Raw genomic sequence first — 13124 nt, 5'->3', positions numbered from 1 at the left:
TTTTTAAAGTCTTTTCAGATTGTGTTCTCATGGATCCCTAATTAATATTTTTAAATACAGGTAATGAATTTGGGCATCCAGAATGGCTTGACTTTCCCAGAAAAGGGAATAATGAGAGCTACCACTATGCCAGAAGACAATTTAATCTAACTGAAGATCATCTTCTTCGCTATAGATTCCTGAATGCATTTGACAAAGATATGAATAAATTGGAGGAAAGATTTGGCTGGCTTGCATCTCCTCCGGTAAGCTATGTACACTAAGTGTTAATTTTTTAGATACCAGTAGTGTATGTGTGCAGAATAACAATAATACAAAATTTGCATGCAGAAATTTTAAGCAGCACTTTATTATGCACTGCGTAATGCCCCACTGTATATTTCAAGTTGTCAAAACATGTCACTGAAATATCTTCTACAGAGAGTAAAATCTAAAATAGTATCCTTTTAACTTCACAGCAAGCTTTTTTCTCCTATTATTTTTGCTATTTTTATTTAGTAACTGCAGATTGGTTAAAGCAGACTATAAAACTTTGTCTATAATCCCGTCTAAGGATTATTTGGGAAAAGTATATATTCTTCTGACAATTTACTTTGTATAAATAATTATTACTGATGAAACTTTTTGTACAGTATAGCGTATGTTATAGTGTCTTGATATTTAACATGTCACTTATGGATTTGCCTTATTTATCTGAATATTGTACTATAGTTTTTATTAAAGTGAATCATCAGTTATTACAGTTTCTCAGACTTGAATGTTTTCAGTTAGTTGATAACTTTTTTACATATAAAGAATTATGTAATGCTGTAATCGTAATTCACTTCAAAGGACTGTTTAAAATGCTCACTTATTTATGGTTTTAGAAAATAGAATCCCAGAATGGTTGAGGTTGGAAGGGACCTTTGGAGATCATCTAGTCCAACCATCCTGCTCCAGCAGGGTCACTTAGAGCACGTGGCACAGGGTGGCATCCAGGCGGGTTTTGAAGATCTCCAGAGAAGGAGAATCCACAACCTCTCTGGGCAGCCTGTTCCAGTGCTCTGTCACCCTCACTGTTAAGAAAGATTTCCTTAAGTTCCTGTGGAACTTTTGGTGCTTCAGGTTGTGACCATTACCTTTAAAATAAAGATGGTATATGTGCGGCAGTTTGCTACAAATAATAAATGTTTAATAGGGTTTGTCAAGGTCATTTCTCATATACCAATTAAAATAAAGCACATTATCTGGTGCTTCATTTTTTATATTACTAACAATCATAGTAATGCTGATCAATATAAGAAACCTATTGACAATTTGGTTTGATTAAAAGGGCACTTCCTTTGCTAAAGAAAAGTGTGATGCAATGACCATATGTTACTAAATTTTAACAATTAAGAAGTTCGCAAGTGCCTATCTCTAGCTCGCTTTTGTTTTTAAAATTTATGTTCACCTCTAAAATTTAAGGATGTAGTTAAGTAATACAAATGGTTAAGTAATAAAAGATTAAGTAATCACTAAAATACAAGAGATCCTTAGCTTGTCTGTTGTGAGCTTAACTCCAGTATTTGTAATATTGTTTGCATCTTCAACAGCCTGTTTTAAGTTGAACGGAGGTATAACAGCAGTGTATTTTCTTATTTTTGTCAATTTAGTTAAAAATCAGGTACTATTTTATATTGTTGAAAAAAACTTTCTTTCTAGGCTTTTGTGACTGAAAAGCATGAATCTAACAAGGTCATTGCATTCGAGAGGGCCAGTCTCATTTTCATTTTCAACTTCCATCCATATCAAAGTTATGTGGACTACAGAGTTGGTGTTGAAATTCCAGGAAAATATCCTTTATTTTCTCATATGTTAAAAGTTCAAAGTTACTTTTTTTTTAAAAAAAATCTGTTTTCTAAATTAATGCAAACTTTAATTAAAAGGTAAGTAACAGCTTTTTTGTCATCAGTACCATCGTTCTTCAATGGTTAGTAATTAAATTTTAAAGGAATAAATATTTAATCTTCAGTAATTGACTTGTGTGTGTGTTTGTCTCCCAAAACTTTAGCATTGAGAGAGTTTGAAAAAAAAATGAAAAGATTGGCCTTGCTTAAGGTATTTGCTTTACTTGACTAAATTCAGTTTGTTTCAGGTGCTTTAACTAATGCAGTGTAATGAATTTTGCTGCATCAGCTTAATGCACTGATAATCCTAACCTTTTGGCCTTCTTCCTTCTTTTTATTCATTAACATTAGCATTCAGCAGAAGGTAACTTTGCCTTATTTCAGTTTCTTTAGTTTGGGGCAGCAAAGCGTTACTGTAATTTATGAGCCTAACTGCTTATACCTGCAGTGTCTCGGGACCTTAACAGTGGTTTCATGATTTGCAAATGTTAGCTGAAACTCACCTTGTTCAGTGTTTTTTCTGTGCTAACCGTACAGTGTTACTGGAACTCCTGGAAAAGATGATATAAAAGACATTGGAGTAGTAAAATGTTATTTTTTTTCTATAAGGCATGCCAGTCATAGACTGCATGTCTTATGGTCATAGACCTCATCTATCCACCTGTTTAGACTAATGCTACTGCATTTTATCTGCCTTAAGAAATACTTCAAGAAAATATATAAATTCAATGTTAAGGACAGAATATAATAAAATATTTAGCATTACTTTCTTGTTCTGATACTTATTATGCCATTAAACTTCAATCCAAAATATACTTCTTTATATTTATTGACGTATGTTCATGACCACTCCATTGACTAAATTAATGAGTAGTGCTCTCAATTTGCCAGTAATTTCAAACACCTTTCATGAATCTATTTAAAAAATGCCAGATCTCCTTGCTCCTTATAAATTTGACACTTACTGTGTGTATAGAATCCTGTATTGTGTTACTTCTATGTCAGCTGAGGTTATTCTGTAGTATCTGTTCTGAAACAATCCTCAAACCGTTTTTTTTTTTTTTTTTTTTCCCCCTCACTGGCTTTACTTTGCCATTGAAGGCCCAGGTGAATTTCATTAAGTTGGTCTGTTGATAGTTCACTCGAGATGTTGAAACAGGTTTCTGCATAGTATCTTGCCTGGAAGGACAGACAACACTGATTTATTTCATTTTTACATGTAGCCATAAACTCACTAGAAAGTGTTTGATAATCACTTAGTGGTAGATGTTGAAGATGTTTTAGATCTTTTATGTTTATTTTTACTCATAAGAGCATGTAACAGTAGCTTAAGATGAAGACAGAAGTGCTCTGTCGTTCCATTTTTCTGTGTAAAAGCTTACTTCTAATGCAAGGAAAGTGTATAGTTGGGGAACTGCCACTGAGCATATTAAAGAACTGCTGAGATCTTAGTAGTAGTTGGTCTGGGATATGTCGTGCGTAAGCACCCATTTTCAGGAGACCTCATCTCAGATGAACTTGACATATCTAATATATTGGCATTAGAACTGAGAAGATACAGGGAGGGAAATACTTCTCTGAAACACCTAAAAGTCAGAAGCTGGTTACCTCAGACCCTCAAACTTCTACTGAGCTGTGGTAGCTAACTCTATGGATAGTCCTAACTGACAGCAAACTTGTAGCTGTATGAATTCCATAACATGTGGTGCAAGAGTAACTAATGTTGTTTCCCAATTTTCCCAGGTGAGCAATCAATACATGATCTTTATAATTCTATTCAGGTAGAAGAGCCCTTAGTTTTTTTTATCCTGCTCATAAATTCTAAAATTGCAAGAACAAAAGGCAAAAGTTTACACGTGGGTGGAGTGTGGTCCAGTTTTGGATGTACTTATTAGATATGTAGCTGTACTTACTATGTACTTGTTAACTGCTCAAATTGACTAATGGTGTCTAGTCTGCACTATTGCTCTAACCTTTCCAAGACTGGTGAAAGTGAGGCAGTGCTAAAGAAAAGGACAACATGATTTTCAAAGTGTAGATGAAGATAGAATGCCTCATGTTTTGGCACTTCGAGGGATTCAGTTTTATTTTTGGAACTGAAAGTCAAGGTTATGAAGTATTTTATCAACTAAGCAAATCAATGGGGAGTCCACCTTATATTCCATATAGCCAGAAAAGATGTAAAATATTTTATTAGATTCATTTTTGGCATTAAACTTCCTTGGTTGAGATTTCTAAACTATTAATCAAGAAGAGCTGCTTGAAGAGTACTTTGCATCAGCTTACAGACAATGAGAAATGCAGCTTATTTCTTACAGCTAAAAGTTTTATAGTAGTCAAACATACATAGTATAGAAACCACTGCAAAACTGTCTTTAATGTCAGTTTTTAGATGAAACATTTTCCAGTGGTAACAGTTGGTAACTGCTTCCCTTTTGCTTTATTTACTTTCATTTTGCCTGCTTTCACCACCTTTTCTTCTTTGCTGCACATACCCAACACACTTTTCAGTATCTATTTTCTTTAAATGCATTGGGGGTATTCTAATGATGAAGAGTTTTCTTTCTAACTTATGGCCTGCCATAACAGCCATAAATTTTGTGTCCAGATTTGTAATGGAACCTTTTACAGTTAAATTGTAGAAAATGTTTTATGTAAATAGGAGATGTTGACATATGTTATGTGAAATCTTCAGAACATTTTTTTCCCGTTTTTAAAGTAATTCTTTTCTCTCCATATGGAACTTAAACACAAAGCAGAAGCTCTTAAACATGAGTTTGTTGCTACTTTCTTTGGAGAAGTCAATAGTCAGTTGTTTTTACACTCAAAGAGAGGCAATTACTGAATTAGCATAAAGAGTAAAGTACTATAATATACTTATTCTTTTACTAGAAAGCTTAACTGAATGATACTGAAAATTGTGAGAAATGGACATCCTTGCAGTAGTCCATATCTGGATTTAAATTTGTTTCAGCAGACTAGATTATTCAGCATACTAGATTATAGACTAGTTAATTTGAGTTTGCATATAAGTGGATGAGTTTGCAATATTAGTATTTTATAGTAACATCATTATATCATATATATGTATATATAGTACATCTTTAAATTGTTGACTTAAACACTTTCTCACATAGGTTGTCAGATATATTAAGATATACAGAGCTTGTTGCCTTTCTGGCCTACATATTTTCAGGTATTCCTCTGTTTTGATCTCCTTGAAGATTTCATTCTTCTTTAGCTGTTCTTTACTGGTAGGACTGGTAGGCTCTTGGCACATTTCAGTCCTCATTGTTCCACTTGGTATATAAAGTGTCCTTCTGAACAACCAGCCAGGTCAAAAACATATGAACTGTCACAGCTTAGGGTTTGGAGTCCATTTTTATACATGAGTTTACCATCACCGTGTTGTTTATTGTCTTGTGAAATTCCCCTGAAAATGAGTTGCTACTTTCTACCTATCATGTGATTCTGCCACATCATCTGCCATCTGTCTAGATGATGAAGTCCAGTGCAAGGCATTCAAATACCGAGACCTTGTTTTTATACTTGAGTATGTAAATCCATAAATTTTGAGCAATGCACGTCTTTAATAGTGTACCTCTATTGATTTAATATTCTCAAATACTAGTAAAGCATGTAGGGAAAAATGTGGGATGAAGTGGATGCTTCCTTACAGGTGTTACCATTTTTGTATGGCATAACATGTCATATCATATATGACATTTAAAAGCTTGAGTGAATGAATAACAAGTAGTATTACATTTATTGTTGTCATGGGTTCAGGGTGAATAAATATATTTGAAGACCCAGCTGTAGATAAGTAAATAGCTACATGTAACCTGAAATCTCACAAATAGTCTTAGAAAAATGCTGCAAAGATGTACTCAAAAAAAGAGAATTCAGACACTGTGACATTTGCAACCTGCACCTAGAGCTTCTGGTAAGCAAATAAGGTCGCTTGAATGAGTCACTGGAGTGTGATTGCTGAAGGCAAAGATGTTGATTTTTAAAAGCTTTTTTTTTTTTTTATGCAGACTGCTTTGAAGTGCAGTTATGTAACTGTCCCTGCCTACTAGAATTCAGGGTTTTGTACAGCAAATGAAAACTAAAACCTTACTTTCAGATCCACTAAATGCCAAAATCTATCAAGGTAGTTTATATGTTAAGGTTAAAATGTGTGAATGAGAAATACAGCATACCAATGTGGTAATGCATGTTGAAAAAGTTTGGTCTGAGGAGGAAAAGATGCAGGTTTCCAGCAACATGAGTCCATGCAATTATTAGAGCAGCATATGCTCTTTCCCAATTGGTGTTTCATTATATGAGGGAAAGGAGAAAACATTTATGTGCTGACAATGGAATTTTGCTTCATAAATTATCTTCTTTTAGAACTCTTACATGAGAAACAGAAAACTTAAACTAACAATTTATTTTTGCCTGATTTGCTCCATTTTCGAGATACATGAATAATCAACACCTACATCAGTTGCCTCTATCTGATTGTAGATAAAAAAAAAAAATTGAATGTTAGCATGGAACTATGCATAACCTTCCATGTTATTAGCAATGTCCAGCGCTAAATGCACCAGGCAGCACTAGACAGCGATGTAGTGCTAGTACTGTGGCTGCCTTCAAGGCCAGTCTGCAGTAAAAATTCAGTAAGGCAACTTTTTTTTCCTCTGTTCAAAAGGAAATTGGCTAAAAGGTGTGGGATGGGGAGAGCAGTGTAAGTGAAGAGGACACAAGACAGAGAAAGGAGTTTGATTAATTTTCCAGTTAAGCTATTGCGACGACACTAGTCATTACAAAATAACTCCTTCCTTCATAGTCTATTCTAGTGCATCTTTAGCTGTGCTGTTAAAGTGCTTTTCTCAATGTTTAACTAAAGTCTCTTTTCCAACAATTTTATTATTGATCTGTTTGCTGTGGATCAGAGAGTTCCTTTTATTGTTTTGATGACACTGTTCTATTTCTTCAGTCTTCTCTTATTAAAGTCCTTACGCCATTCCTATGGAATTAGCTTTTTTGACCTTTTTTTTATTTTTTTTCTTTTTGTTTTTGAAGTCTACTCCCCAAACTAATCACAGTTGTCTGATAGTTTACCAGTTCTGAAGGAATAGAAAGATTCATGTCTTAAACTTTAATTCTATACAGTTTGTGCCACAGCATGTGGCATTTGTAATCACGTGTTATTTTTAATAACTGTTTCCTATCTTTTAAATTCTTCCTCTCATCTTGTGTTTACACAATTAAGTATTTGTTATTACTGTTTACATAGCATTTTGCATTTATCCTAGCTAATGTCGTTCACCCTGAAGCATTGCTTGAGTTTATCGGTATTGTCTTAAATTCTGGTTTAGGTCATATGTCATAGCTGAAACCGTCACAAGCTTTATCATCTGCCACACAATAATAGATTTGGAACAGAAGGATTACTGGCATGAACAAACTATGTGAATGGAAATGCACATGTGAAAGAACTAGCAGAAGCCACACCAGAATTGAAAGAATTGCCTGTATTGGTAATGGAGGCTGAAACTCTCAGTAGTTAAAAGGAGGGATACGATACTGTATGAAACGAGCTGTGAGCTGCTAAGTTTGCAGCACAGATGACAGGAGAAGACCCTGCATTCCAGCAGGACTGGATTGGCAACAAGTTTTAGCTAAAGCTGTGCTTTTTGCCTGTTATCTCTACAGGAGAAGAAATGTTTCAAATAAATATAGAAAGACAGTAAATATCAACATTCCCTAAAAGTTATGGTTACTAAAGTAATAAAGATTCCAAACCATAGGACCTTTGATTTCTACAAGGTGTAAAAGATTTGTCCCCAAACTTGGCTTCTTGTTGCCCATCAAGAGGAACCTGAAAGGCATGGTGAAAATTTGAGTGTAGTTCACATCTCTTGTTTTCAGCCTTGTGTGCAAGTGGCACTTGGAAACACAAGACTTGATTCTTGTGAGTGTATAGATTTAAGAGTAAATGAAATTTAGAACAGAATGAGTTAGAGTGGATAAAAATCAACTTCAAGATTTTATAAATAAATACTTAAGCTATGTTCTTTTTTTTACCTTTGGGGATGAGAAAGTAAATCATCACGCTCTTGTTTAACAAGTGGTTTTGATTACCTACTTAGGAACAAACTTTGGGTTTATGAATTTGACATATTTTTTTAAGCTTTCTTTCTGCAAGATCTACAGCTAATAAGAATTGTCTGTCTGTAATTCTTCAGCTTCTTTTCTTCTGCATGTCTACCTTTCTGGTAGAAGAAAAAGTACAGGGCTTGGGGTTGTTTGTTTGTCTGTTTCAGCATTATAGCATAGTAGTTAAGTACTAAATTGATTGAAAAAACACTTTAATAATTTTGTCTTGAAGCTCATCAAAATATTCCAAAACACATTTTCTGAAAGGAAGAGAAAGGAGGAACAGGGGAGCTCTATCTTGATTAATTATTCTAACTATCTGCTTGTCTAATAGGTTTGAAGGCTATTCTTATTCTTTTTAACAGCCTTAAATACTTTAACAACCATTATAAGGTCTTTCATGATCGTTGGCCTTATCTTTTAGTATTTTTAGTTGGCCAGTATCTTTCAGTCTGTCTAGAGGACGAATAGCTGTCAGTTATACAGGGGTTGCTGTGCCTAGTTTAACCTTGTCTAGTTTTTCATTATTAACTTATTACCAGGATATCTTCTTTTGTTTTAACAGGTAGTAATTTGGGAATGAAAACTGCAGCTAGGATAGGTTATCTGTTCTTGCTTTTCGTAGAGTATTGTATATTGCATTTTACAGAATATTTTACTTTGGATTTGGTTCTAGTCCTGTAGACTGCCTTTCTGTTAACAGCTGGAGCACCTTGTGCTTCACAGGCACATCTGGCTCCCCTTCATCTGAGGGGAATCTAGTTCAAATGCACCAAGACCACTTTGAAGTGCAAACCAAAGTGTGGTAAAGGACTCTGAGAAGGACTACTCTGAAAGTGTACTACCAAGCTTAAATGTTAAGGTAGACACTTCTGATTCACTAAGTCTCTTGCAGTGAACATGAGGATCCAGCAAATATATGGAGCAGCATGGGCTTGCATATGTGCTCTCTTTCTGTGTGGCAGCTGTATGCCCAAAAGTGTGAATCACTTTCGTGACTCAGATTGACTGCTCACTCTTGGTTCAGTGAATATGAGTAAGCGTACCATGTCACAGTCTGCAAAATGGCACTTTTAAAGTACTGTACTTGATTTTTATCTGCAGTCTCTCTGATTCTGTGTACAATCAGTTTTAGTCTTTAGGAGGAAGTGGTGAATTAGCTCGTTCTATGAACTCCTCAAAATAGAAGCTGTTCCATTTTCATATTTTTTAGAGTAGCCTTGAGTTAAGATGAACAGATATGCACATGCACACACACATGCACACACCTGTCTAGGCAATACAATAAGTAACTGAACTCTCTTTTAGTTCCTGAGACAAATTCGCTTAGAGAAAATTAGATACCTACTATATGTGGACCTCTGCTTTATACCTGAAGAAGAGAGAAATGTGCCTAAGAACAGGAAAAAAAAAATGTTGATAACCTATTTCACTATTGCATTTAAGGACATTGAAACTTCTGCCAGTGACTGATAACGATGAAAAGTTCAATTACAATATGAAACCAATATCTATGCATCTCATTTTTGCCTCATGTAGTTTCTAATGTTGAATTGTAGAAATGTGGGGAAAGAACAGGAGAAGCTATTTTTGTATTTAATTCTCTAAATCAGAGTACCACAGGGAGATCTTGGTGTGTTAATGATAGGTTTCTAAACCACACTTCAAAATGGTAGCCCCTTAACAATTTGTACTCTTCTACATTGTTGCCTTTTACTGACTTCTTGTAATGAGCAAAGTTGGAAGGACTCAAATATTCAGTTAATAAATGCTGATGTGAGTTCTTCTACACTGCTGTGCCAGTTTATTCAAGCTGACTTCTGCAAATCCAACTATTACAATGCTGAACCCCAGTCAAAAGTGGACTACTTATTGTATATGCCAGTACCTAAAACAAGGCTAAGAAGAAATGCTGGTACAATGCTGTCATGTTGACTTTTGATTTTCATCCAAGTCAAGCAAAATTGCTTTCCTGGAGTTTGAGGGTTGGATTTTCATTTTCGAAGTATATCCAACTCATTAATTAAAGGTTTTTATTTCGGAGCTTTTATCTTACACCGTTATTTTATGTGTATCTGTATACCCAAACTGTACTGAGAAGCAGTGTAATATTCAGCATCTGATGGTGTTGGCCCTGGTTTTATGTGCTACACATGCAAATCTCACTTTAGTTGCTAAAGAACCACCTATTAAAAACTCTGGTAAAATTTTGCTCCTATCTTTTGGGCAAAGGCATTAGCAAATAGGCACTCACATGTATGGAAATTGAATAACTTTAATTTCTGCCTATGAAAAAGGGGAGAACAAGTTGTGAGTGCTGTTAACATTTCTTTAATATTAAAACACAGTGATTAGCAGCTTCATAATTTTACTTCTGTACCCACATACCACTGCTGCTAGGGTATTAATGATTCCATAAGACAGAAAATCTGAAAACATGCAGCTTCCAACAGGATAGATTTTTAAACTACTAAAAGAACACCTAGGCAATACATCTTGATTTAGGAATTTTCTTGTTTATTTTAAATTTAAAATGTTTTCTTCTGTTTTTCCGTGGGCAGAGGCTTATTTCTTAATTCTTTGTTGAACTGCATAAGACAACTTTTGCTGTCAGCGCTCTGATGTTACTGTACTCAACAGGACTGCTAGTGATTAAGGTTTTTTTTTTTTTTTTTTTTCTTATGAGTTGTATTTGAAGGGGAAAAGTCATCTTGTCATAATTACCTCTGGATTAGAGTGCTGGTGCAAAGTCCTTTAAGTTTCCCCTAAAACAGTGTATTTTATCTCTTCAGTTCTCCATGTTCAAAAAGCGTTGCTTGTTTTTTTCCCCCCTCCCCTGCGCTACGTAGTATCGAGTGGAGAGCGAAAACTTGCTCTTGTTGCACGAGCACTGAAGCATCTTTATTCAGAAATCCACAATGTACAGTAATTGGGGGGGTTCTTAAACAGTGTCAAACTATTGATTTTACAGGAACAAACTTTTCCTGAATACCCCAAACAAAGCATCCAGGTATACTTCGGCTGCTACTTGTGAGTGTGTCTTTTGATCCATGTGTAATGGGAATAAATAGGTTTAATCTTGCCATATCCTCATAATTTTGGGCTGGATTAGGAGTGAGGTCATGCCACTATTACTATTACTGTCACTATGTCTGGTTTAGAAGAACCATCTGCTTCCAGGTTTGCTTACAGTATCAAAAGCACTTCAAAGCTTTCCAAGTCTGCTGTCCCTATCTTCTTTCTAACCTAAGTTCATTTTTAAAGAATTTCTTTATAGAGACATGAAGTAACAGGGTTCAGTTAAGTGAAGTACAGTTTTTGATCTGTGCTTTGGCTTTGTCCCGTTTGTATCACTAGAACTTATATCCCTTTTTTTTTTTTTTTTTTTTTTTTTAAGCCAAGAAATGGCAGGAAGGGATAAAAAGAGCATTCTTTTTAGATATTCTTTAAGGAATTTGGGAAATGCAGTAAAAGAATGAGAGTTCATTTACATATAGAATGAAGAAGCAGATAAATGTATGTATGTGTGTGGTCTGGGTCTATGTGTGGAAAATACCAGAGAACTAGAGGTGTATGTGCTTAAACATTTCATTGTTTAATAAAGTCTAACCTAATCCTATTGGTAAAACAGTTTATGAAAGGATAGAGATGAAGCCATCAAGATGACTTAGTCTTTTTATATGTGTTTAGCAACCCTGGCTCTGCTTCTAGTCTTGCTCAGTTTGGTCCAGACTTTGTGCCTTGATGAGCAACCTGTCAGCCAAGAAGTTTGTGCAATGTGACTATTAGGTATAATACAAAAGACCCAATGTTCTTAATTTTATTTGGATATATGTAATTGATATATTTAATTTGTGACAAATGTTCATGAGACTCAAAACAGAATATATATGGAGTGTGTATATGAACGCTAAACAAACCACGTGTTTGATTTGTGTGTGTGTGGTTTTCCTGCTCAACACACAAGGATCTGACGTTCTGATCTGTTCTTTCACAAACCTCTTAATTATGCTTAATTATGCTATCACCCCCACAAATAGCACTGGGTTCCTTTTTCACTATTAAAGGATGAGAAACAAAATACAAATTATTCCATTTTATGATTTACGCTTACTTAGTGATGTTTTTTGTGTCATTAAGCAAGTATAAGATTAAATTAAAAATCTACATTAAAATATGCATTTCAAAACATCTCATAAAAGCTTAGTAATTCAGTAATTAATGTGGCAGATAATGACAGTCTTTCCATTTCCAGCTCTGCCTATGCAAGAGTTCATTGCTTTTGCTGCTTTCCTACAGTATCCGTGTTAGGAAATTTACCATCGTTTTGAACAGAAATTGTTCTCCTTTTCTTCCCTGCCCTCCTCCCTTGGTCAGAATACAGGCTAGTATTCTCAGGAGTACCTAGCTGAAAGAAGTATGCTTTTATGATGTGCATAATTAAATTGTGAAACCATTTTATCTTTTCATGAAGGTAGTGTCCAGAAACAGCTATTCTGCTGCGTGAAATGCATTTTTTCTATGAGGCTTAAGTTGGAAACCAATTGGGTATATTTAACAAACCAAGGGTTTTTCCCTGAGAAATGTCTAATTGGTGAAGATCTTTGGGATCTTCTGACTCCATTTTGCAGGATCTAGTTAATTATATGCATTCTAGATAAAGCTATATAGTGAGATGAGAGGAGGCAGTGGCATTACAGCTTTGAATTGCTAGGCAGCATTGTTATCCGTACTTTTATAGCTTGGATTAAGGAAATGAGCTGATTTATTTTAAAATTAGCATAGCCATGACAATTGCAATAGCTGTAAATAATTTTAAAGGAATCATTAGAAATGTCATTTTTTGGCAACATTGATGAATTATTAAATCTAATGCACTCTGTAGATCACAGAAGCAAAAAATAAAATGCTTAAGGAGATACTCCCCTGCCTACTCCTACTCTGCTATATAAAATATATAGCAGAGTAGTATCAACCGCTGCTGATGCTCGGCTAGAAAGGATATTAGAGACAGTAGCCAAAAATTGTAGGCTGTTTTTGTGTGTTGAACATGACAATAAAAGAATAGAATTTCGACATGCTTCTAAAATATAGGGGAGGGAAGGAGATGTG

General features: G+C 34.8%; 1 protein-coding gene across 2 annotated transcripts in view; it reads left to right on the top strand.

Moving 5' to 3' along the window:
- The window catches only part of GBE1 (1,4-alpha-glucan branching enzyme 1), a 140458-nt gene that overhangs the window by 114766 nt on the left and 12568 nt on the right, over window positions 1–13124 (top strand). Inside the window, exons 13-14 of one of the 2 annotated variants that reach the window (XM_088522068.1) lie at window positions 61–245; window positions 1684–1842. The exons of the other annotated variant lie outside the window; for it this stretch is intronic. Of the exons in view, the coding sequence (XP_088378194.1) occupies window positions 61–245; window positions 1684–1842 (344 nt within the window). The remainder of the gene's footprint in view (window positions 1–60; window positions 246–1683; window positions 1843–13124) is intronic. 2 annotated transcript variants of the gene reach the window in all.

The sequence above is a fragment of the Tinamus guttatus genome, unplaced genomic scaffold, assembly GCF_059628265.1.
Source record: "Tinamus guttatus ecotype Peru unplaced genomic scaffold, ASM5962826v1 Tinamus_guttatus_pri_ptg000145l, whole genome shotgun sequence".
Classification (NCBI taxonomy): domain Eukaryota; kingdom Metazoa; phylum Chordata; class Aves; order Tinamiformes; family Tinamidae; genus Tinamus; species Tinamus guttatus.
This window is presented reverse-complemented; position numbering and strand designations above follow the sequence as displayed.